This window comes from Nomascus leucogenys, chromosome 2 (genome assembly GCF_006542625.1).
Source record: "Nomascus leucogenys isolate Asia chromosome 2, Asia_NLE_v1, whole genome shotgun sequence".
Classification (NCBI taxonomy): domain Eukaryota; kingdom Metazoa; phylum Chordata; class Mammalia; order Primates; family Hylobatidae; genus Nomascus; species Nomascus leucogenys.
In genome coordinates this window covers 37,462,877-37,486,342 of record NC_044382.1, presented here as the reverse complement: position 1 = coordinate 37,486,342, position 23,466 = coordinate 37,462,877, and the positions used below count along the sequence as shown (strand labels likewise).

Below are 23,466 nucleotides of genomic sequence, written 5' to 3'. Positions count from 1 at the left end.
TGCAAGCATTTCAAATATTGTAATTATCAGACACAGTCTATAATATGCTAGGCACTTTAATTGAAATAAAAGTTAAACTTGAAGGTGTACAGGGAAAAATACTATAAAATTTGACAGATTAGAAAACAAAATAGAACTCCTAGAAATGAAAAACTATAATAATCAAAATTTTAAACCAACTAGAAAATTTAATAGAAGATTAGATACAGCTAAACAAATAATTACTGAAGAGAAAGATAGATGTGGATATAATTTATCCAATATGTAGGTCAGAAAGTTGATAAGATGAAAATTACAGAAGAAAATATTAGAAACAGAGGACAAAGTAAAAGAGTTTAACATATGTTTAACCAGAGCCCAAGGAGATAAGAGAAAAATTGTATCAGAAGCAATAGTTAAAGCAACAATAATTTTAATTCTTCAGAATTGATGAAAACTTCAACAAGCAGATTTAAGAGACCTAAATAAACCTAACAGGATAAATTTAAAAAGATATCCATATCTAGAAACATTGTATTCAAAGCTCAGAAAACCAAAGAAAAAGAGAAATCTTTTTTTTCAAAAGCCATGGGAAAAGGACCTTGAACCCTCAAACACATGACAGACTGACAGCTATGCTCCATGTTTCTCAACAGTAGCAATGGAAAAAAATAGAAAGTAAGATATCTTTAATGTACTGAAGGAAGTTGGCAAACCTTTCTACCTAAATGGTCTTTGCATGTAAGAGTCATCAAATGAGAGCATGAACTCAACTTGCTACCAGTTTAATTTTAAATTATTCCAGATGACAAGAAAGAAGTAGTGTAAAGACATTTTATCTCTTAAATGTGACTTCTTATAATTTTCCTCTTTGCCCATCCCTTGCAACAATTCTGGGTCCAAGAGTTTGACCTATCTCTGTTTCTAGCCTTCTTCATCTCTAATGACATTCACTTCTACTCTAGCTTAGTCACCTATAACCATGACCTCTCTCTGGAGATGGTAGTCTCTGAAAACTACATAATGTCTGAAGTCACAAATTCAAATATATTTCTTTTAATCTGCAACTTATTATCTTTCCTGAAGAGCTTTAATTACCATTTATGCCAATAAATCCCAAATGTGACTCTATAGCCCAAACGTCTTTCCTCAACTACATTTATGTAATAGAAGCTAATTTATATAACTGTCTATATGGATGTTCAAACTCATCCATTTAAAATTAAAACTGTTCCCTTCCTCAAAACTAAATATACCTTCACCAGCTCCATATCTTTTCCTCTTTCTTCTGCTTTTCCTGTGTTTATCAGTTAATAGAACCAACAGTCACTCAGTTCCCTAAGCCTGAAGACAAAGTACATTTACCTTCATGCCTTTCTACCCCACTCCTTCTATGTTTATCACCACATCCCCTATTGTTTTATAATTCTAATACAACCCCTTCACTGCATTTCTAGTTGAGGCCAATGTTTCCTCTTACTTGTATTATTGCAACCATTTGTAATCAATCTCTCACCTTTAATCTTATTCCTCTCTAATTTATTCGCAACTCTGAAACAGGATAATCTTTTTAAAAAGTAGAAACATAATCATGCCACTTTTCTGTTTTAATTATAATCCCTTTAATAACCCTGCATTTCTACTGGCATAAAGTCCAAATGCTTTGACATAGTTACAAAATATTTGCTTATCTTTCCAATTTCAACTCTTACCACTTCTCTCCTCTTGCTCTATGTCTTAGCCATATTGATTTTGTTTATTTCCTCCAAATACTTCTCTTTATTTGCATTTGCGCAATCTTATTTTTAGTTTTCCTGAACAATTTTACCCCATGCCCAATTTTTGTTTAAAGTACTCCTATTAATTTTTAATGTATCAATTTAGAGTATACTTTCTCCAGAAAAATCTGTCTTGTATTTCCAAATTCTGGTTAGATGACTATCATCTATGCCCTTATAGTAGCATGAACTTTCTTTATCATGACATTCATTGTGCTCTATTTAAAATACATGGTCATTTTTCTGTCTCCCTCTTGCATGTCAGGAACTACGTCTCTTTACCCTTCTATCCCTAACACTTATGACCATTCCTTGCACAAAGTATATTCTCAATAGCTATCTGCTAAACTAATTAATTAATAGATATATAAACATATTTAGAATTGTGCCTCTGGAAAGCCTGGGTCTGCAAATGATGAAATTCAGTTTCACAACTAAACTGAGGTCTAATTTGTTCATATTTTTAAAAATGTTTAACTAGACTTGTTTTTAGATTAAAAACCAGAAATGTTTTATTTTACTCACTACTTTTGAGCATTTATTTTCTACTCCTGCCAGCTAAGTCTCCTACTGAGTATCCCTAAATAAATCGTACCATTTATGCAGCTCAAAATGTCCACCCTTTCCAAAGCAACTGTTTTCATATACCAGGTTCATTTTCAAGTACATGATCTCATTCCTCTTTTCTAAGAGTAGTTGTGGAGAGAGCTAAGACCTCTAATTCTCATTTCCAATTTTCCTAAAAATCTCTTGCCTACTAAGTCAATTACATGTAAGAGTATTCTTCACTATCTTTAGTTGTTTAATATGTCTTCACAGAGAGATCATAACTCGTTTGAGGCAGGGGCTACATCTTAAATATGCTTCTTACATCTACTACAGCTATAGCAGATTGTGGCTGATGATGGAAAGGTAATAGCATCACATATCACAAAAATGCAACTCGGAAAATAGGCATATAGGAGGAGAATATAATTGAAATTTATAGACAAACACACAAGAAAAATTAATATTTTGTCTGAAACGTATTGGAATTTATCTAAAACCTGAAAATCTGCAGAGTCGCATGGTGGCGCTGCAGGATAAGATGGTGAAATTTTTGTAACCGCAGATGCTCTGGTTTCCCTTAACCATGGGAACTGAAAGCGCTGGAAAACCAGGAGAAAATAGATTTTCAAAAGGTAGGGCACCATCAACACCTTCGCGACAGGATTACGAGTTTCTAGATTCCCAAAGGTCCAGGCTGATAGGTGAGAGGAGCAACTTTAAGAGCTGCTAGAGACTGAGTGGAAACGTTTTCGACAGAAAGACGTTTGGCTAAGGAGCCATGGAGCCGGGAAAGGGAAGAGCTCAGCGGACAAGGCAAGTGCTGCTTTTCTTTGTTTTCCTGGGAGGGTCTTTGGTGTGTTCTGAGACGTGGAGCTATTCCATAGCAGAGGAAATGGAGGTCGGCACGTTTATAGCTAACATGGTGAAAGACATGGGTTTGGATGTGGAAGACCTGGCTGCACGGGGGGCCAGAGTCATCTTTGACGACTATAAACCTTATTTGCGATTGGATCCACAGAATGGCGACTTGCTCTTAAATGAGCAGCTGGACCGGGAGGCACTTTGTGATCTCACAGAGCCATGTATATTGCATTTCCAGGTGTTATTTGAAAATCCGTTGCAATTTTTTCGGGCTGAGCTTTTGGTCAAAGACATAAATGATCACACTCCCACGTTCCTAAACAATCATATACTTCTAAAAATCTCCGAAGGTACTACTCTAGGAACCTTATTCCAAATAGATAGTGCGCAGGACTTGGATGTGGGAAAGAATGGTGTTCAAAACTATACAATAAGTCCCAATCCCCATTTCCACCTTAAATTACGAGACAGCGATGAGGGCAGAAAATACCCAGAGTTGGTACTGGACCAATCCCTGGATCGAGAAAAGGAGTCTGAGCTTAGTTTAACGCTAACAGCCGTGGATGGCGGGTCTCCACCCAGGTCTGGGACTACACTGATTAACGTTGTGGTCCTGGACATCAATGACAATGCCCCTGAATTTGAGAAGCCAGTCTATGAAGTTCATGTACCTGAGAGCAGCCCTCTGGACTCCTTGATCATCAAAGCGTCTGCTACAGATTTAGATGCAGGAATAAATGGAGAACTGTCTTACTCATTTTCCCACGTCTCCAGAGATGTACGGAAAACATTTGAAATCCATCCAATTTCTGGCGAAGTCTATTTAAAAGCACCTCTAGATTTCGAGATTATTCAATCTTATGTCATAAACATTCAGGCCATTGACGGTGGGAGCCTTTCTGGAAAATCAAGCATTTTAGTTCGGGTTGTAGATGTGAATGACAACCCGCCAGAAATAGCCATGACATCTCTTACCAGCCCCATACCGGAAAACTCTTCACCTGAGATGGTGGTCGCTGTTTTCAGCATACGAGACCAAGATGCTGGAGACAATGGCAGAATGGTTTGCTCAATTCAGGACAACCTCCCCTTTGTCTTGAAGCCTACCTTCAAGAATTTTTACGCTCTGGTAACAGAACACCCACTGGACAGAGAGATCAGAAATGAATATAACATCACCATCACCGTGACCGACTTGGGGACACCCAGGCTGAAAACCGAGTACAACATAACCGTGCTGGTCTCCGACGTCAATGACAACGCCCCCGTCTTCACCCAAACCTCCTACACCCTGTTCGTCCGCGAGAACAACAGCCCCGCCCTGCACATCGGCAGCGTCAGCGCCACAGACAGAGACTCAGGCACCAACGCCCAGATCACCTACTCGCTGCTGCCGCCCCAGGACCCGCACCTGCCCCTCGCCTCCCTGGTCTCCATCAACGCAGACAATGGCCACCTATTCGTCCTCAGGTCGCTGGACTACGAGGCCCTGCAGGCGTTCGAGTTTCGCATGGGCGCCGCAGACCACGGCTCCCCGGCGCTGAGCAGCGAGGCGCTGGTGCGCGTGCTGGTGCTGGACGCCAACGACAACTCGCCCTTTGTGCTGTACCCGCTGCAGAACGGCTCGTCGCCCTGCACCGAACTGGTGCCCCGAGGGGCCGAGCCGGGCTACCTGGTGACCAAGGTGGTGGCGGTGGACGGTGACTCGGGCCAGAACGCCTGGCTGTCGTACCAGCTGCTCAAGGCCACAGAGCCCGGGCTGTTCGGCGTGTGGGCGCACAATGGCGAGGTGCGCACCGCCAGGCTGCTGAGCGAGCGCGACGCGGCCAAGCACAGGCTGGTGGTGCTGGTCAAGGACAATGGCGAGCCTCCGCGCTCGGCCACCGCCACGCTGCACGTGCTCCTGGTGGACGGCTTCTCCCAGCCCTACCTGCCGCTCCCGGAGGCGGCCCCGGCCCAGGCCCAGGCCGACTCGCTCACCGTCTACCTGGTGGTGGCATTGGCCTCGGTGTCATCGCTCTTCCTCCTCTCGGTGCTCCTGTTCGTGGCGGTGCGGCTGTGCAGGAGGAGCAGGGCGGCCCCGGTGGGTCGCTGCTCGGTGCCAGAGGGCCCCTTTCCAGGGCATCTGGTGGACGTGAGCGGCACCGGGACCCTATCCCAGAGCTACCAGTATGAGGTGTGTCTGACGGGAGGCTCAGCAGCAAATGAGTTCAAATTCCTGAAGCCGATAATTCCCAATCTCCTGCCCCGGGATAGCGAAATGGAGAAAGCCCCACCTTTCTGAATGGCATGGAGTGCAATTAGGGATCTGATTATGCTGCAAAACTTTTAGAATGAGTCTATTCCTATGGCCGGGCGCGGTGGCTCAAGCCTGTAATCCTAGCACTTTGGGAGGCCGAGGTGGACGGATCACGAGGTCAGGAGTTCGAGACCATCCTGGCCAACATAGTGAAACCCTGTCTCTACTAAAAATACAAAAAAATTAGCAGGGCGTGGTGGCGGGCGCCTGTAGTCCCAGCTATTCGGGAGGCTGAGGCAGGAGAATGGCGTGAACCCGGGAGGCGGAGCTTGCAGTGAGCCGAGATGGTGCCACTGCACTCCAGCCTGGGGGACAGAGCCAGACTCTGACTCAAAAAAAAAAAAAAAAAAAAAAAGAAGAATGAGTCTATGTCTTTGAAATCTTATTCATTGTTATGTAGAGTTTTTCATTTTGGGTAACTGCATTTTTCTCAAGAGTTTTCAGAAGTTACAAGAATTTAAGTCTATTTTTTGTTGTTGTTTTAACCGTGAAAAAACTGAGAGAGCCGGAATTTGCTTAGTCACTGTTTTGAAATAAAACCTCAAATAATATATTCACATATATATTATTTTCCCTTCAAGTTTAATTGCACACTGTGCTCATTCATATTTTCTGAGTGTTCTCACTGTGGATCCTCTATCCAAAGCAGTTTTTGTATAATTGAGAATATTATTATAGAGGTAAATGCATGATATGAATAAAAACATAATTGCTTGTTATCTGGTTAGGTTGGTTTCTGAGATGTTATCTAATTTAGGTTTCTTTCTTAAAAACCTATAATCTTTTTATTCTACTTTTCTGGCAAACATTGCAGAGAATTTTTCCTGTACTTAGGGTTTTTTTAAATAACTGTTTGTGAACCATATATATGCTAGTAGATGTTGTTTTATTTAAATAAATTCAAAACCTTGTTTGGATTAAGATGTATATATCCAGCTCATGCTCATTTCTTGTCTGAGAACTTCTCTATACTACCTAAGAGAGGTGATCACTAGTGTGATGCTTATTCCATTGCAGGCCTTCTTTACTTACACAGAGCCCTACCCCCCGTTTTATTTTATTTTATTTTATTTTATTTTATTTTTTAAGAGATGAGGTCTTGCCATGTCACACGGGCTAGTCTTGAACTCCTGGGCTCCACTCATCGTACCGCATCAGCTTCCCAAATTGTTGGGATTACAAGCATGAGCCCTGATCATTTTTTATTGGTCCTGTGATAGATTCCTGATTTAAGCTGGAATAGCTACATTCTCCAAACCCCTAAATTTGTGATTGAGATATAGTTCATCTACTTTTTCCTCTTGAATAAATGTTGAACGTGGGCTGAGGTAGCCATGTTCATAAGTTTCTAGATAGAGAGAAAAAGAGGGAGATAAAATGGAAGGAAAGAATCAAAGTGAAAAGGAATAAGAGTGGAGGAGGCAGAAGCCTAGACAACAGTAGAGACTAAGGTAGCTACTTAGCTCTAGACCTGTCCACCTAAGTTCAGTTCCCCCTAAGTCTCCAATGTCTAATTGCCCTTGGGTTCTACAGTAAGACTCCATTGGTAATAGTAAAATTCCTTTGTTTAACCTATCTTGAAGGGGGATTTCTTGAAATCAAAAGAGACTTGAAAGGTATGTATAACCTTGAGTACTCAATTAGACTATCTACCATGAAACCCTGGTCTTTTATTGCATACCTCTATTATTAACTTAATGAATGAAATACAGGATGTACAAGCCTAGAGATAACAAATCTATACTAGAGGCTTATGTAACAAAATTTAAATTTGTAAATAATTCATGAGGTCTTTCAACAGATAAATGCTACAAAGGGCTTTATGAAATGTCTCATTAACTTTATCTCCATTATTTTGTGTGTCCCATGATTACTTTTTAAATAATACTTTTAGTTTAAAAAATAATAATAACACTGAAATTGTAAGTTTTGGGTGTCTGTACCTTTTCTCAGGATCATCATACCCTCCTTAGCAGACTTGTTCTTTTAAAAAAATTACTTGCTAAGCTCAGTGTGAACAAAATTATTTTTGTCATGTAATGTAAAATATTCTTGCTCCATAAATAATCCCAATTTATAGATCATATGGATGGATTCATGATTTCAGTTATGGTAATAAATATTTAATTAATATACTCTATTGCTAGAAAGCCTCATGAAAGAAATTTAAGTTTCTGCCAAGCCTAAGAGCCAAGATCTTAGAAAGAGGAAACTTTATCCAAGAGATGAAAGATGGGAATAAAAAACTAACTTTGATTCATTAGGTTACTGACATAGGTACAAGCTTCTATCCCATTAATATTAAAAAATGCATAGACATTCAGGACACATTTTCTTGGACATGTAAATCCATAATAGTGAATTTGGATCCATGACCAAAATATTTCTATAAGGAAATTTGTCCATCAGATTTTGCCCATGACTGGCATGTTCTCATATTTTGAAAGTTTAATTAATCGAATTTGTTTGTATAGAAGAAAACATTCTAAAGTAGAATGTTGATGTGAGTTATTTATACCTTAAGAGAAACCAATATGAACCACAATTCTTACACTTGGCTCATCCTTAGTTTTCTCAGTTAGCTAGATAATTAATAGACACTATTATGTGTTGTGGAATTCTATTTAAACATTGTGAGTAAAACATTGGCTAAAGTTGGTACAGTTGGGAAGACCCCCAAGTCTCCTCCCCAAAAATGTTTTCTCTTTCCTTAGAAGTAAAAATTTCAGTTCCATGCTAGGGTTTCAGGATTCCAATGAATCCACAAGAGATACATGATTGCTCACTAAAAATGAGTTGAGATCTTCTCCAGTCGGGAATATGCTTAACGTGCTATTTCAGGTGAACTTAACTTGTTTTCTTCTGCATTTTACTTTTTACTTTAACTTCAGCCTTTATATCCATGATCTTGGCTGTCTCCCTCTTCAAGGTCTCAGTGACTCTCAGCTTCAACATGTGTGTATCTCAGTATTAACAATAGATGGTGATGCTCTTTATAAATTATTTTAGATACTGTAACAAGTCAACATAACAAGCTCACAGTCCTTAGGCAATATTCACAAATAAGTTATCCACAACTCCTTAAGCTACCTATTGAGTTTGCATAATAAACCAGCTTTAGCTAGTATATCACTTAAGTTAATACTCCTGAAATGTTAGAATGAATCTCTTCATCTACTGTGCTAGCAGTCGTTAGATACATCAAAGAGAAGAGGCTTTCTTAACCGAAAATTGCGTTGCTGCAAGGAATGGTTCCCAGAGCAGATTGCCTACTGACCCAACATTGGCATCCGGACCCTGAATGCTGTTGGTGTTGGAGAAATGGAGACTGAAAAGGAGCACTTTCCTAGAATAAGGCAAGTGCTGCTTCTCTTTGTTATGCTGTCTCAGACTTGTGCGGAGTGGAACATTTATACTGTAGCAGAAGAAACAGAAAGTGGTTCTTTTGTGGCCAATCTAACAAAGGACCTAGGGCTAGAAGTAAGAGAAATATACCAGTGGAGGGCTCGGGTCAATTTTAACAACAACAATAAAAAATATTTTCAGCTGAACCTTCAGACCGGAGACCTGCAAGTAAATGAGACATTGGATCGGGAAGAACTGTGTAGACTCACTGAGCCTTGTGTGCTGCAATTCCAAGTGTTACTGGAAGAAACTTTGGAGGTTTAAACTTTTCATCAGTGACATAAACACAATTCCCCTGTAATCCCAGAAGCAGAAATTATTTTGAAAATCATGGAAAATACTCCTCCAGGAACTGTGTTTCCTCTGAAAAATACACAAGATTTGGATGTGGGCATCAATAACATCCAAAACTACACCATCTACCCCAACTCCCATGTCCACGCTCTCACCCAAAATGGCAGTGAAGGCAGAAAATACCCAGAGCTGGTTCTGGACAAAGCCCTGGATCGGGAGGAGCAGGCTGAGCCCAGGTTAACTCTCATGGCAGTAGGTGGGGGGACTCCTCCCAGAACTGGGACTGCTCTGGTCCTCATTGAAATCTTGGACATTAATGACAATGCACCTGAGTTTGTGCAGCCACTCTATCAGGTGCAGATATCAGAAAACAGCCCCCTGGAATCCCTTGTTGCCACTGTTTCCGCTAGAGATTCAGACATGAGAATTAATGGTGAAATATTCTACTCATTTTTTTATGGTGATGAAGAGATTTCTAGGACATTTGCACTTAATGAACTAAGGGGAGAAATTAAAATAATCAGAAAATTAGATTTTGAAAAAATTGTGTCATATCAGGTGGATATTAAAGCCTCTGATGGGACAGGTCTTTCTGGAAAATGCACTGTCATAATACAGGTGGTAGATATCAACGATAACGCTCCGGAACTGACCATGGCTTCATTCACAAGCCCCATCCGCGAAAATTCTCCCGAGACCGTTGTAGCTCTTTTCAGCATTCAAGACAGAGATTCTGGGGAAAATGGAAGAATAGTTTGCTCAATTCAAAATGATGTTCCGTTCATGCTGAAACCTTCCGTTGAGAATTTATACTGGCTGTTAACAGAAGGACCACTGGACAAAGAGATTAGAGCCGAGTACAACATCACCATCACAGCCACGGACTTGGGGACTCCTAGGCTGAAAACCGAGTACAACATAACGGTGCTGGTCTCCCACGTCAATGGCAACGCCCCCGCCTTCACCCAAACCTTCTACACCCTGTTCATCCGGGAGAACAACAGCCCCGCCCTGCGTATTGGCAGCGTCAGCACCGCAGAGACTCGGGCACCAATGTCCAGGTCACCTACTCGCTGCTGCCGCGCCGGAACCCGCACCTGCCCCTCGTCTCCCTGGTCTCCATCAACGCGGACAACGGCCACTTGTTTGCCCTCATCTCGCTGGACTACGAGGCCCTGCAGGCGTTCGAGTTCCGCGTGGGCGCCGCAGACCGCGGCTCCCCGGCGCTGAGCAGCGAGGCTCTGGTGAGCGAGCTGGTGCTGGACGCCAACGACAACTCGCCCTTCGTGCTGTACCCGCTGCAGAACGGCTCCGCGCCCTGCACCGAGCTGGTGCCCCGGGCCGCCGAGCCGGGCTACCTGGTGACCAAGGTGGTGGCGGTGGACAGCGACTCGGGCCAGAACGCCTGGCTGTCGTAGCAGTTGCTCAAGGCCACGGAGCCCGGGCTGTTCGGCGAGTGGGCGCACAATGCACTGCCAGGCTGCTGAGCGAGGGTGACACAGCCAAGCACAGGCCGATGGTCCTGGTCAAGGACAATGGTGAGCCTCCGCGCTCGGCCACCGCCACGCTGCACGTGCTCCTGGTGGACGGCTTCTCCCAGCCCTACCTGCCTCTCCCTGAGGCGGCCCCGGCCCAGGCCCAGGCCGACTCGCTCACCGTCTACCTGGTGGTGGCGTTGGCCTCGGTGTCGTCGCTTTTCCTCTTTTCGGTGCTCCTGTTCTTGGCGGTGCCGCTGTGCAGGAGGAGCAGGGCGGCCTCACTGGGTCACTGCTCGGTGCCCGAGGACCTCTTTCCAGGCATCTGGTGGACTTGAGCGACACCAGGACCCTATCCCAGAGGTACAAGTATGAAGTGTTTCTGATGCGAGGCTCCGGGACAAATGAATTCAAATTCCTGAAGTCTGCTATCCCTAAGCATCCGGGCGCTGTGAATGACGGGAGGAAAAGTCCAACTTTGTAAATGGTTTTGGATTCAAGTAAGAATCTGTAGATTTTTCAGAGCATTTAGGATAAAGGTTAGTCCTTTATCAATATATTAAGTCTCTGTCATGTTTTTTGCGCTATATAGATTTTCTAAGATTTTGCTGATTTCATTTTCCCACTTAAGATTAGACATTTTCTTTGATTATTTGTTCATACTTAGTCTCCTTTCATCATGTCCATTTTGATGAATACAACTTTCAAGTTTACTCATTAATGAAAAGTAATATTTGTTCAATTTATCAACTTCTCAAAAATCACAGGCTGTTGATTTGAAGACTCCAGCTCCATTCCGTTTCATTAAAGAAAGCTTTTCTAAACTTTTGATGCTTAGAAGACAAGAACGATGATATAGTGATTATTAGTACATATTCTATTGATTCTGTCTTATGCCTACCTGTCATGAATTTTTAAATGGAGAAGTGTCTGCAAAAATTGCATCGTTTTATTTCACAATAGCTTGAAGTGGGAAAGACTACATTTTTCCCCAAACTTAAAGACTTTTCTGCTCTTTTTATAACCTTCACTCCATAACATATATGAGCATTACTATTACTATTATTGAGACAGAGTTTCACTCTTGTCTCCCAGGCTGGAGTGCAATGGTGCGGTGGGAAAGACTACATTTTTTCCCAAACTTAAAGACTTTTCTGCTCTTTTTATAACCTTCACTCCATAACATATATGAGCATTATTATTACTATTATTGAGACAGAGTTTCACTCTTGTCTCCCAGGCTGGAGTGCAATGGTGCGATCTGGCTCACTGCAACCTCGCCTCCCCGGTTCAAGCGATTCTCCTGCCTCAGCCTCCCGAATAGCTGGGATTACAGGCTCCTTGTTTTAGTAGAGATGGGATTTCACCATGTTAGCCAAACTCAAACTGGCTCCTGAGGTCAGGAGTTTGGCTGGTCTCAAACTCCTGACCTCAGGTGATACACTCGCCTCTGCCTCCCAAAGTGTGGGATTACAGGTGTGAGCCACCTCGCCTGGCCATATGAGCATCTTTAGTGATTATTAGATTATCTCAAGATTTTAAAATCATAGCTCCCTTTTGTAGTGTCTATCTAGCCCACCTGATCTTTTTCTGGAAAATTCTCCCTGTCTTTAGCTGAAGTGTAATGTTGCAGTCACATTTATTTTATATGGCCCACCTCCCTCTGTGATTTCAAACACAAAAATAAGATGATCCTAGCTGGCCGAATCTGATTCTCTCTGTTTAAAAAAAAAAATGGCTTTAGGAACCAGATACAACATAGTCTCTTTGTTAGGAACATAAGCAGAAAGTGGTGTCGTATTTGGCTAAACACCTGGAAAAAAATACAGAACATCAATCTATTGAGAGACAAGAAAAAATAAGGTACCAAAAGAATGACCTTGTCATAGATTTTCCTGTTTTAGATTTTCCAGTCCCTCCCAAGTCTTTTTCCTTTAGGTTGTTGGAGACACATATGTGCTCTTTAATAAATTTCCCTCTAATTAAGAGACCTAAGTGAGGTTTTTGTTGTCAAAAGCATGTTTAGATTCTTGCATTGTTGGTAAGTTAGACCTTTCTTCCTACTGAGTTTTTATTGTGGCTTTTCATATTAATATGACAACATTTGGGATCAAGGAGGTTGTAAAATATTAGTAGTCTGTAAGGGACATGCACTAGCTTTTGTCAGAATATATAATTTTGAGAAAAACTGAAGGATCTTTCCAATGGTACAATCTTTGAAGTGTTTAATAGAAATTCTTAGAAAATTTTATTATATAAGAGTTTTGAATATCATAAGTGTCATAATAACATTACTGTAAAAAAAACCTTGATATTGAAAAATGTGTGTCTAAAAGAGACATAATCCTTATCTTTAGGGTCATCATAATCTTGTTATGTTCTTTCTTTCTATCATATAATATATCCCTTGCTTATGGGTAGCTAGGTTATTTTGCCACTTAATGAAATGACATTTTAGGTCATTCTGAGTTATTTCACATTACTATTTAAAGGGCATAGGAAATAGCTACCTTATGAACATGCTGTCTTTGTTTATCCATCTTATGTAATGAACTTGAATCCCAGCAGAAGAGGGGACTTCTACAGTAGGAGGAGAACCTATCTGTCAGAATGTTTAAATTAATTGTGATTTATTAATGGATCCATTTAACAAATATTTATTGAGTACCTACCATGTGCCTGGGATTATTTTAGATATTAGGGATGCAGCAGTGAACAAAATGAAGTTCTAACATGTAAGGTTGAAACAGAAAGGAAACAACTAAATAAGTACATCTATACTACGTCAGATAATAAATACGAGAGAGATAAGGCAGGGCTGGATACGGCAGCTCATGCCTATAACCCCAGCACTTTGGGAGGCTAAGGCAGGAGGATTGTTTGAGCTCAGAGATTTGAGACCAGCCTGGGCAACATAGCAAGACCTCATTTTTACAAATAATTAAAACATTGGCCAGGCATGGTGATGCGCAACTGTGGTCCCAGCTACAGTTGCTGAGGTGGGAGGATCGCTTGAACCTGGGCAGTCAAGGCTGCAATGAGCAGTGATTGTGCCACTGCACTCCCTCCTAGACAACAGAGCAAGACCCCATCTCAAAAAAAAAAAAAAAAAAGGAAAAAGGAAAAGAAAAAAAGAAAAAGCAAAATAAGAGATATAGGAAGTGCCTTCATATGTATTTTTCCACAGTTTAAAATTTTCATAAAATCATAACTCTCTGACTTTATGTAGAAAGGATATCACACTGGAATGAACATGTAGCTTTTTCTTGATGTAATCCATCCAATGGGAGCACAATTCTGGCACATAGGCTGTCTAGAATTTGAAAGAAATCAAATAATTCATTTTGTTTTGCTGAGAAAATTTTAAGAAATCACGTGGCAATGTGTTATTATTATTACAAGATGACTGATCACTATTATGTCTTCTTTCACTTCTCAATTTCCCTCAGAGCACCCCACCCAGACTACACCCAGACTATCGGCTCTGGAGGGTGGGGACCATGTCTGGGTTGTTTACTGAGGCATTTCATAATTTGGTACATAGAGACCAATAATACTCCTTTGAATGAAGAAATTAATAATTATCATTGCGTGATATTGTGATTACATCATTTCCTCCCAATTTCCAAACTCCTAATAGAACAGAGAATAGATCAATTGTAGCAATTCGTTTCGAAGTAAAGACAACGCATGGTGGCGCTGCAGGCTAAGGCTTCAAAAAAAAGGGAAAGGAAAAAGCCCATGAAATGCTACCAGCTACTTCAGACCTCTTTCAGCCTAAGAGGAAAGCCTAATAGCAGAGTACGGACCAGTGTCTCCGGAGAATGCTATTCTCCTACATTTCCGGACAGGTTATCAACGGACAGATCGATCACTGCCTCTGTCCCATCGCCCCCTGAAGTAGCTCTGACTCCGGTTCCTTGAAAGGGGCGTGTACAGAAGTAAAGATGGAGCCTGCAGGGGAGCGCTTTCCTGAACAAAGGCAAGTCCTGATTCTCCTTCTTTTACTGGAAGTGACTCTGGCAGGCTGGGAACCCCGTCGCTATTCTGTGATGGAGGAAACAGAGAGAGGTTCTTTTGTGGCCAACCTGGCCAATGACCTAGGGCTGGGAGTTGGGGAGCTAGCCGAGCGGGGAGCCCGGGTAGTTTCTGAGGATAACGAACAAGGCTTGCAGATTGATCTGCAGACCGGGCAGTTGATATTAAATGAGAAGCTGGACCGGGAGAAGCTGTGTGGCCCTACCGAGCCCTGTATAATGCATTTCCAAGTGTTACTGAAAAAACCTTTGGAAGTGTTTCGAGCTGAACTACTAGTGACAGACATAAACGATCATTCTCCTGAGTTTCCTGAAAGAGAAATGACCCTGAAAATCCCAGAAACTAGCTCCCTTGGGACTGTGTTTCCTCTGAAAAAAGCTCGGGACTTGGACGTGGGCAGCAATAATGTTCAAAACTACAATATTTCTCCCAATTCTCATTTCCATGTTTCCACTCGCACCCGAGGGGATGGCAGGAAATACCCAGAGCTGGTGCTGGACACAGAACTGGATCGCGAGGAGCAGGCCGAGCTCAGATTAACCTTGACAGCTGTGGACGGTGGCTCTCCACCCCGATCCGGCACCGTCCAGATCCTCATCTTGGTCTTGGACGTTAATGACAATGCCCCGGAATTTGTGCAGGCGTTCTACGAGGTGCAGGTCCCAGAGAACAGCCCAATAGGCTTCCTAGTTGTCAAGGTCTCTGCTAGGGATTTAGACACTGGGACAAATGGAGAGATATCATACTCCCTTTATTACAGCTCTCAGGAGATAAACAAACCTTTTGAGCTAAGCAGCCTTTCAGGAGAAATTCGACTAATTAAAAAACTAGATTTTGAGACAATGTCTTCGTATGATCTAGAGATAGAGGCATCTGATGGGGGGGGACTTTCTGGAAAATGCTCTGTCTCTGTTAAGGTGCTGGATGTTAACGATAACTTCCCGGAACTAAGTATTTCATCACTTACCAGCCCTATTCCCGAGAATTCTCTAGAGACAGAAGTGGCCTTGTTTAGGATTAGAGACCGAGACTCTGGGGAAAATGGAAAAATGATTTGCTCAATTCAGGATGATGTTCCTTTTAAGCTAAAACCTTCTGTTGAGAATTTCTACAGGCTGGTAACAGAAGGGGCGCTGGACAGAGAGACCAGAGCCGAGTACAACATCACCATCACCATTACAGACTTGGGGACCCCAAGGCTGAAAACCGAGCAGAGCATAACCGTGCTGGTCTCCGACGTCAATGACAACGCCCCCGCCTTCACCCAAACCTCCTACACCCTGTTCGTCCGCGAGAACAACAGCCCCGCCCTGCACATCGGCAGCGTCAGCGCCACAGACAGAGACTCAGGCACCAACGCCCAGATCACCTACTCGCTGCTGCCGCCCCAGGACCCGCACCTGCCCCTCGCCTCCCTAGTCTCTATTAACACAGACAACGGCCACCTGTTTGCCCTCATCTCGCTGGACTACGAGGCCCTGCAGGCTTTCGAGTTTCGCGTGGGCGCCACAGACCGCGGCTCCCCGGCGCTGAGCAGCGAGGCGCTGGTGCGCGTGCTGGTGCTGGACGCCAACGACAACTCGCCCTTCGTGCTGTACCCGCTGCAGAACGGCTCCGCGCCCTGCACCGAACTGGTGCCCCGGGTGGCCGAGCCGGGCTACCTGGTGACCAAGGTGGTGGCGGTGGACGGCGACTCGGGCCAGAACGCCTGGCTGTCGTACCAGCTGCTCAAGGCCACGGAGCCCGGGCTGTTCGGCGTGTGGGCGCACAATGGCGAGGTGCGCACCGCCAGGCTGCTGAGCGAGCGCGACGTGGCCAAGCACAGGCTGGTGGTGCTGGTCAAGGACAATGGCGAGCCTCCGCGCTCGGCCACCGCCACGCTGCAAGTGCTCCTGGTGGACGGCTTCTCCCAGCCCTACCTGCCTCTCCCGGAGGAGGCCCCGGCCCAGGCCCAGGCCGACTCGCTCACCGTCTACCTGGTGGTGGCGTTGGCCTCGGTGTCGTCGCTCTTCCTCCTCTCGGTGCTCCTGTTCGTGGCGGTGCGGCTGTGCAGGAGGAGCAGGGCGGCCTCGGTGGGTCGCTGCTCGGTGCCCAAGGGCCCCTTTCCAGGGCATTTGGTGGACGTGAGCGGCTCCGGGACCCTGTCCCAGAGCTACCAGTACAAGGTGTGTCTGACGGGAGGCTCTGAAACTAATGATTTCAAGTTCTTGAAGCCTATATTCCCCAATATTGTGAGCCAGGACTCTAGGAGGAAATCAGAATTTCTAGAATAATGTAGGTATCTGAAGCTTTCCTACCGTCTGTTAATTTTGTCTTCCTCACTTTTCACCTTAGTTTTTTTTTTAACCCTTTAGTAATCTTGAGTTCTACTTTTTTTAAAATTTCTACTGTTGCCTTTAGTAATGTTACTCATTTCCTTGCTCTGGTTGTTAGACAGTTTTCAAATTATTATATTAGTATAAATATTTTATATCAGGAAAGTTCATATTTTTGAATAAATTAATAGTATTCATTCCTGAAGGGTAATATGAAAGTTAACCCTATGTAATAAACATAACTCTAATTCTGAAAGTACCTTTCACACTATATGACACTTCATAAGAATGTATGATTTTTGAAGTCATATTTTAAGGTTTTTTTTATAGTTATTCACACAGCTCTGACTTTTTGACAAAAGTTTGGGGTGTAATCATTTCATATTTATCCATGTGTAATTTCTTCCAAGCTTCATATTTGGAGTTTTGTTTTTTCCAATAAGGAGCAACATGGATAATTTTAAGCTACTCTTTTCAAGGTCACACTTGTGAGCATTAGATTTTCATTCTAAAACACATATGTCATCTCATAAAAATATATCTGCATAATGTATTCTTTCTCATGTAAATTAACATAGAAAAGACTAATGGGTTCTTCCTTATCTCTATCTAATGTTATGATCCTATCGGGGGGACTGGACAGGCTTTTTAATACCCAGATTTACTGTGTTTAAGGTGTTCCTATAAGGCCAATAGACACTAGGACCAATTAATGCATCTCCTGCAATTTCCTCTTTCCACAACAGGAAAATCTTAACTGAGTTCCAAATTCTGGGCTTAGAGGAGCTTCTGATGATACAGTATGCCAACATCTACTTGTCTTTGGATAGTGACATTGTTCTGATTCGTAAGGAATTTGAAAGAAAATACATTGTAGAATTAATATTAGTTAACCAAACAAAATTTATTAAAGGATATGTTGGTGAAGGAGTTGAATTATTTGAGGAAAAAACATCTGCTGTCTCGTCAGGTCTTTTCTGTCTCCAGGAGCTTCTCAACTTTGCAGATACTCTAGCATGGTATTGCATGCAAAATAATGACCGCCAAGATGTTCCTGCTCTAATCCCCAGAACCTATGAATATGTTATACTGCAAAGAAATTAAGGTTCAAACAGAATTAAGGTTGCCAATCAGCTAAACTTAAAATAGGGAGACTCTCCTAGATAATCTGCGTGGGTCTATTTCAATCAGTGGAAAGGCCATAAAAGCAGAATTGAGTCTTCCCTGAGATGAAAAAGAAATTTCGTTTAAGGACAACAGCTTCAGCTTATGCCCCAGAGTTCCAGCCTGCCCCTCCTAACTGCTTGCTGTACAGATTTTGGACTTGTCTAGCCGCGTTTCACAACTGAATAGGTCACTTCCTTGCAATAAATTGATTACTATACATCTCCTGCTGCCTGTTTCTCTGGCTGAACTCTAACTAACACAGATTTTGATACCTGGAAGTGGGGTGCTACTGTAATAAACACTTAAAATGTGCAGGTGGCTTCTGAATTGGACAGTGGGCAGAGACTGGAAGAACTTTGACAGGCATGACAGAAAAAGCCTCGCTTGCTTTGGACAGAGTGTTAGCAGAAATATGGTTAACAAATCTGCTAGTAAGGACTTAGAATGAAGCGAGGAGCATGGTGGAGAAACATGTTGCTTAGAGAATACCTACTTTAAATAGATTGCAAGTAGAAATATGGATATTAAAGTCTCTGCTGGTGAGGGTGCAGAAATGAGGAAAATATTATTGGAAATTGAAGAAAAGGGAATCCTTTTATATGGTGGGAGAAAAATTAGCTGAATTGCATCCTGAAGTTATGTAGAAAGAACTTGTAAGCAATGAACTTGGGAGATTTCGCTGAGTTTTTCAGGCAAAGGGTTGAATGCACAGCCTGTTTTTTTTCTTGCTGCTTATAGTAAAATGTGAGAGGGAAAAGAATGAGAGGAATTCGATTGAGAGAAGAACTGTGAAGCAAAAAGGAACCCAGACTTGATGGTTGGGGAAATTCTCACCCTATTCAGACTGCAACAGATGTTAAAATCAGGAGATTCACTGCTAAGGATGCATGTTCTGGAGAGAAAGCCACAGACATATTAGGACAACCTTTTACTAGTGCCTCGAAAGAATCAGGTAGTCAATCATACAGAAGGCTCTTTGAAGAGACTAGGTACATGATATGGATATCTTCAGCCACATCAGCAGAAGCCAGGAATAGAGACATAATTACTCAGGAAATAACTTCAAAGGACTCTCTTGTTTAATAAATTGAATCCCTGTGAAATGCACAGGAAATAAAGTTATTAAGAATGTTTAATCAGCAGAAACACTGCCAGCTTGAATTGAAAGGGATAGAGAGAACTAATTAAAGGAGGATGTGGTACCCCCCTCCCCAAATTCTGTAAGCAAGAAATAGACTGATAAAACTGCTTAGCTAAAAACATGTGCCAATTCAAATGAAAAAGGAAGAATAGTTCAGAGGATGGAGCCTGAAGTCCAGAGAGTACGGCTCTCAAACTACAGAGGATTTGTCAGTCCCAAGCCTTGAAAGCAGGAGTTTCCCTGGATGTATTGCCACATTCATTGGTGCAGGTGATTTTTTTTTTACTTTTACTTTTTTACACAGTATTCAGACTAGGTTCCAAGTTGTCTACTTAAGATGTATGAGACATTTGTCAGAGAAGTAGTGAGGTAGGAGATCAGCAGGACTTATTTCCCTGTCAGAACAGGACAAAATGAAGAAATTGACAGGAACCAGCAGGTGGTGCACAATTGAAGTTAAAAACCCTGCAGGAAGTAGCAGGTGGTGCTGAAGGCAACCTCTAATTGCCTCACTGCTCATTAGCATAAGAGATTCCCACCAGCCCCATGACAATTTACAAATATCATGGCAACCCAGAAGTTACCGCCCTTTTCCATGGCAACAACCTAGAAGTTACTGCCCCTTTTTCTAGAAAGTTCTGAATAACCAGCTCCTCAATTTGCATTAACTCACCTCTTAATTAGCATGTAAGTGAAAGTAGGTATAAGTGGGCATAAATACAGTTGCCAACAACCCATAACATAAGCTGCTACTGCTAACTCTGGGTGCACTGCAAAGGAGTTAGCCCTGCTCAGCAAGGAGCAGTCCCTTTCAATAAAAGATTGCTGTCTTAACAGAACCTGATTGCCCTTGAATTCTTTTATGTGTGGAGCCAAAAATCCTCCCAGGATAAGCCCTAATTTGGGGCCTTGCCTGTCTTGAATCAGTCATATTGTTTTCCCTGGGGTGTTATCAAGGGACAGTACTCTGAACTACTGCAATTAAATTTATATCATCATTCAGTCATCTCACAACTGGCAAACATATGCAAATAACTGAATTTTCAAAGAAATATTCCTGGCTAGTAGCATCTCCAAAAACTGAATTTGGAGAACAGAATCAGAAAGCGAACTGATAAATGAGAGGCATGCTTTTTAATCTGGACTTAACAGTATCCTGAGCAAGATGACTAAGATGTTTATGCAGCAATCCAGAATACCCTACCCCCATCACAGGCAATAAGTAGCAAGGCTAAAAATTTTACTTAGTAAAATTGACTAAATATGGATCCTGAAAATATTTATAAGCAGATCAGCAATCCATGTGATTTTGTGGATTATGGCTGTTGGAAGGATAAGTACCAATTCTCCTCTATGTCACGCATTGCACCTAGAACAATTTTGAACATGAGTGACAAGTCGTTGTTTCTTAGTGAATAAAAAAATTAAGGACAGTGAAATAAGTTTTTTGGAAACTAGCAGGATAGAGACTCTCACCAACATAAACAGAGCCATTCATTTTACCTATTTTCTCTTTCAAATTTTGTAGACTTCCTTTGAGATTTCTATAAGTCTCATCTTGCCTTTTATGATGTTAATCTAAGGCCATTGACCTTCTTGCTTTATTTCCCTTCCTTGCTTCTATTTTCTTCCTAAATGGCAATTGGAATACATAGGTAGTTGTGGTCATATGACAGCATTCACAAGGTGGGAGGTACCTTATTCCAACAATTGGAAAGTGGAGGAGAATTTTAATTTCTTCCACAAATGAATTTACATGGGGGCAACAGTTTTCTGAGAAACCCATTAGCTATATTTTTGGTATAATAAAAATAAGCTGCAGTGTCTCTTCACTATCCTCCAAACCACTACTTAAAAGAGCAACACGGAACTTCTATTTCTAGTTTGATTACTGTAAACATGGAAATTATGTATAATTTTAGATAATTTAGTTAATATGACTATTTAAATGTATATAAAATTATCCCTTTTGGCTGATGGCTGAATTTTTAGAAAAGATTTCCTTAAAAGTTGAAAGCTTGGCTGTACTAGCAGAGGTCTCTCTGGATATTTTGAAGTCATAATGGAGTGTTATGAGTTATCTTTGGGATAATCCCCTAAGGGTTTTATAATCTTAGATAAACACTGTGGTGATGTATTTTCTTCACAAAAGAACAAAGGAAACATAAACATAATGAATATTTTTTGTTAATCCAATGCCTATTTCTGTAAAAATGGATTCCTTTCCTATAAAATCAATAGAATATAGGCTGTAACACAGCAAGCTCATTTCATATGTATTTCCAATCTATTAAGGGAGAGGCTTGTGTCTTTTTTCCCAAGCAAAGCCACATAACATTCAATGAGAGTTCACTTTGGTGATGTTTAATGAAAATCTAGCTCAGGTAGAGACCTCACTGGAATACTCCATGAACAGAAATGTAATCTGGGCAAAACCCTGCAGCATTTATCCTGGAAAATGTAATAAAAAATAATCAGAATATTGTCTCTATTGCTGAATCAGTAGCCTGGAAATCACTGCAGAAGTTTTACCTGTGGGAGGCTATGGGAACCCTCTTGCGTCATGTGCTCTCAAATGTGAATGAGCAGGCCAAGAACTAAAGATATTCAAAAGATTTTATATGTCCAAATAGGCAGTTCTGGAAATACCTCAACATTGTTTGGATATTACATTTGACATGAAATAAAAAGGCATATGAAATACTTTGCCCAAGTTCCATTCCAAGTTCTCTTTCTGACCAGAAATTTTCATCTGACCATTGTTAAAAGTCTGATCCATGCCGGGGAAGTCAGGCATTCCAAATTTTGGCAGACCTAAAGAATGGAGGTTAAAGATATTCCTGAGCATGCTCCTTGAAGGAATCTTGTGTCACTCAACTAGCCTGTCCCTAAATGTTACTCCTCAAATTGTCACTACTGCCATCAACATTCAGAATCATGTTTGAAAAGCGTATGCTCTTCTACATATCTCTTATATTCTGCATTGAAAATGACTTTTAGAAATTCATACTTCATAGTAACAGAAAATATACTAACCAGGAAGATCTTTTGCCAAATTAATACTTCTGTTAGTCTAAATTCTTTTAGTTTTAATCAACAGAAACTCTCAAGATAAAATACAGAATTAGCTCTCAAGATAAAATTAGCTCTCAAGATAAAATACAGAATTTATTGAGAAGATATTAGGGTATATAAAGTAATTTAGGATATGTTTGGAAATAAAACTGATTGAAGGGTAGGGCCATAACAATTAGAAACAAGGACTTGACCATTTTTTCTATCCTGCTGGTTTCATTCCCTTTTGCTGCAGACCAGCTTCCTTCACATGGAGAAAAATGCACTTATATTTCAAGAGCCTAAAAGTTATTTTAAAACTATTATAAGTTGACTCATGCCTTTTCTGGTACCAAGTTTGGAAATACTGGTGGGCTTACATCAATTCTAAACTAGGGCTAGGAAGCAGGAGATTTGTGTTTGTTGGTTTAATAATATGACTGCTCCCATTTGTTTTACAAGAGTCCAATGGGGTGGAGACATATGCACTCCCTGGAAAAGGGGAGGCAAACGCATATCTGCATGTGTCAGTATTCACCAACACCAATGATTTGAAATTAAGGGAATCACAGTTAACCTTTTCTTCATAATTCTTGTATTTTATGTGTCTGCAAATATTAAAGAAATTTTACTTCACAATCAGGGCAACAGATAGATGGTAGCTCAATTACTTTGAACATCCAGGCATTTGTCTGTGGCATGGTCATAGGTGACAATGGCAGCTCAACATTGATGCTGAATTTCTGTATACTGCTCAGCTCACTAAAGAAAACTGATGCCCAGTAGCAAGGGCAAAGTAGACTGTCTGGAGTGGTGGCAACCGAGGGTCGTTCCTCTTAAAATGGGAATTAAAATCAGTGAGGCCTGTGACATCTATTTCTTCATCAAAATCTTCCATAGAACATTCGTTTTGGCTAGCACAGTAGCCATTAGCATCTTTTTATGTGGATTTTTTGTTACACACCTAGATGCTCCCTTAATAATATGTCAAAGGAAGAGATGTAATAGCAAAATGACTTAAATACATGAATTTGTTCTTGGCCTTTCTATGTTTCTGACTGACTGCAGTAATCATTATCTGACTGGGGCTTTTGATAACTGCATTACTTCT

The 23,466-nt window shown here is 41.5% G+C and overlaps 2 protein-coding genes and 1 pseudogene across 2 annotated transcripts; all 3 read left to right on the top strand.

Annotated features, from left to right (window-relative positions):
• The first annotated feature begins 208 nt into the window (after positions 1-208).
• LOC100589390 (protocadherin beta-18) lies at positions 209-5,505 on the top strand. The gene has a single exon (XM_003266514.3). The coding sequence runs from the start codon at positions 3,085-3,087 to the stop codon at positions 5,449-5,451; it is 2,367 nt and encodes a 788-aa protein (XP_003266562.2). The 5' UTR covers positions 209-3,084; the 3' UTR covers positions 5,452-5,505.
• Positions 5,506-8,290: 2,785 nt separating this feature from the next.
• LOC100584719 lies at positions 8,291-11,124 on the top strand (annotated as a pseudogene).
• Positions 11,125-13,747: 2,623 nt separating this feature from the next.
• On the top strand, positions 13,748-22,009 carry PCDHB15 (protocadherin beta 15). Its single transcript, XM_003266515.4, has one exon. It carries the CDS (start codon positions 14,588-14,590, stop codon positions 16,949-16,951), a length of 2,364 nt encoding a protein of 787 aa, XP_003266563.1. The 5' UTR covers positions 13,748-14,587; the 3' UTR covers positions 16,952-22,009.
• The last annotated feature ends 1,457 nt before the right edge of the window (positions 22,010-23,466 follow it).

Excerpts from the sequence above, each read along its gene's own strand:
- LOC100589390 (XM_003266514.3), top strand. The coding sequence starts at position 3,085 with ATGGAGCCGGGAAAGGGAAGAGCTCAGCGGACAAGGCAAGTGCTGCTT.
- PCDHB15 (XM_003266515.4), top strand. The coding sequence starts at position 14,588 with ATGGAGCCTGCAGGGGAGCGCTTTCCTGAACAAAGGCAAGTCCTGATT.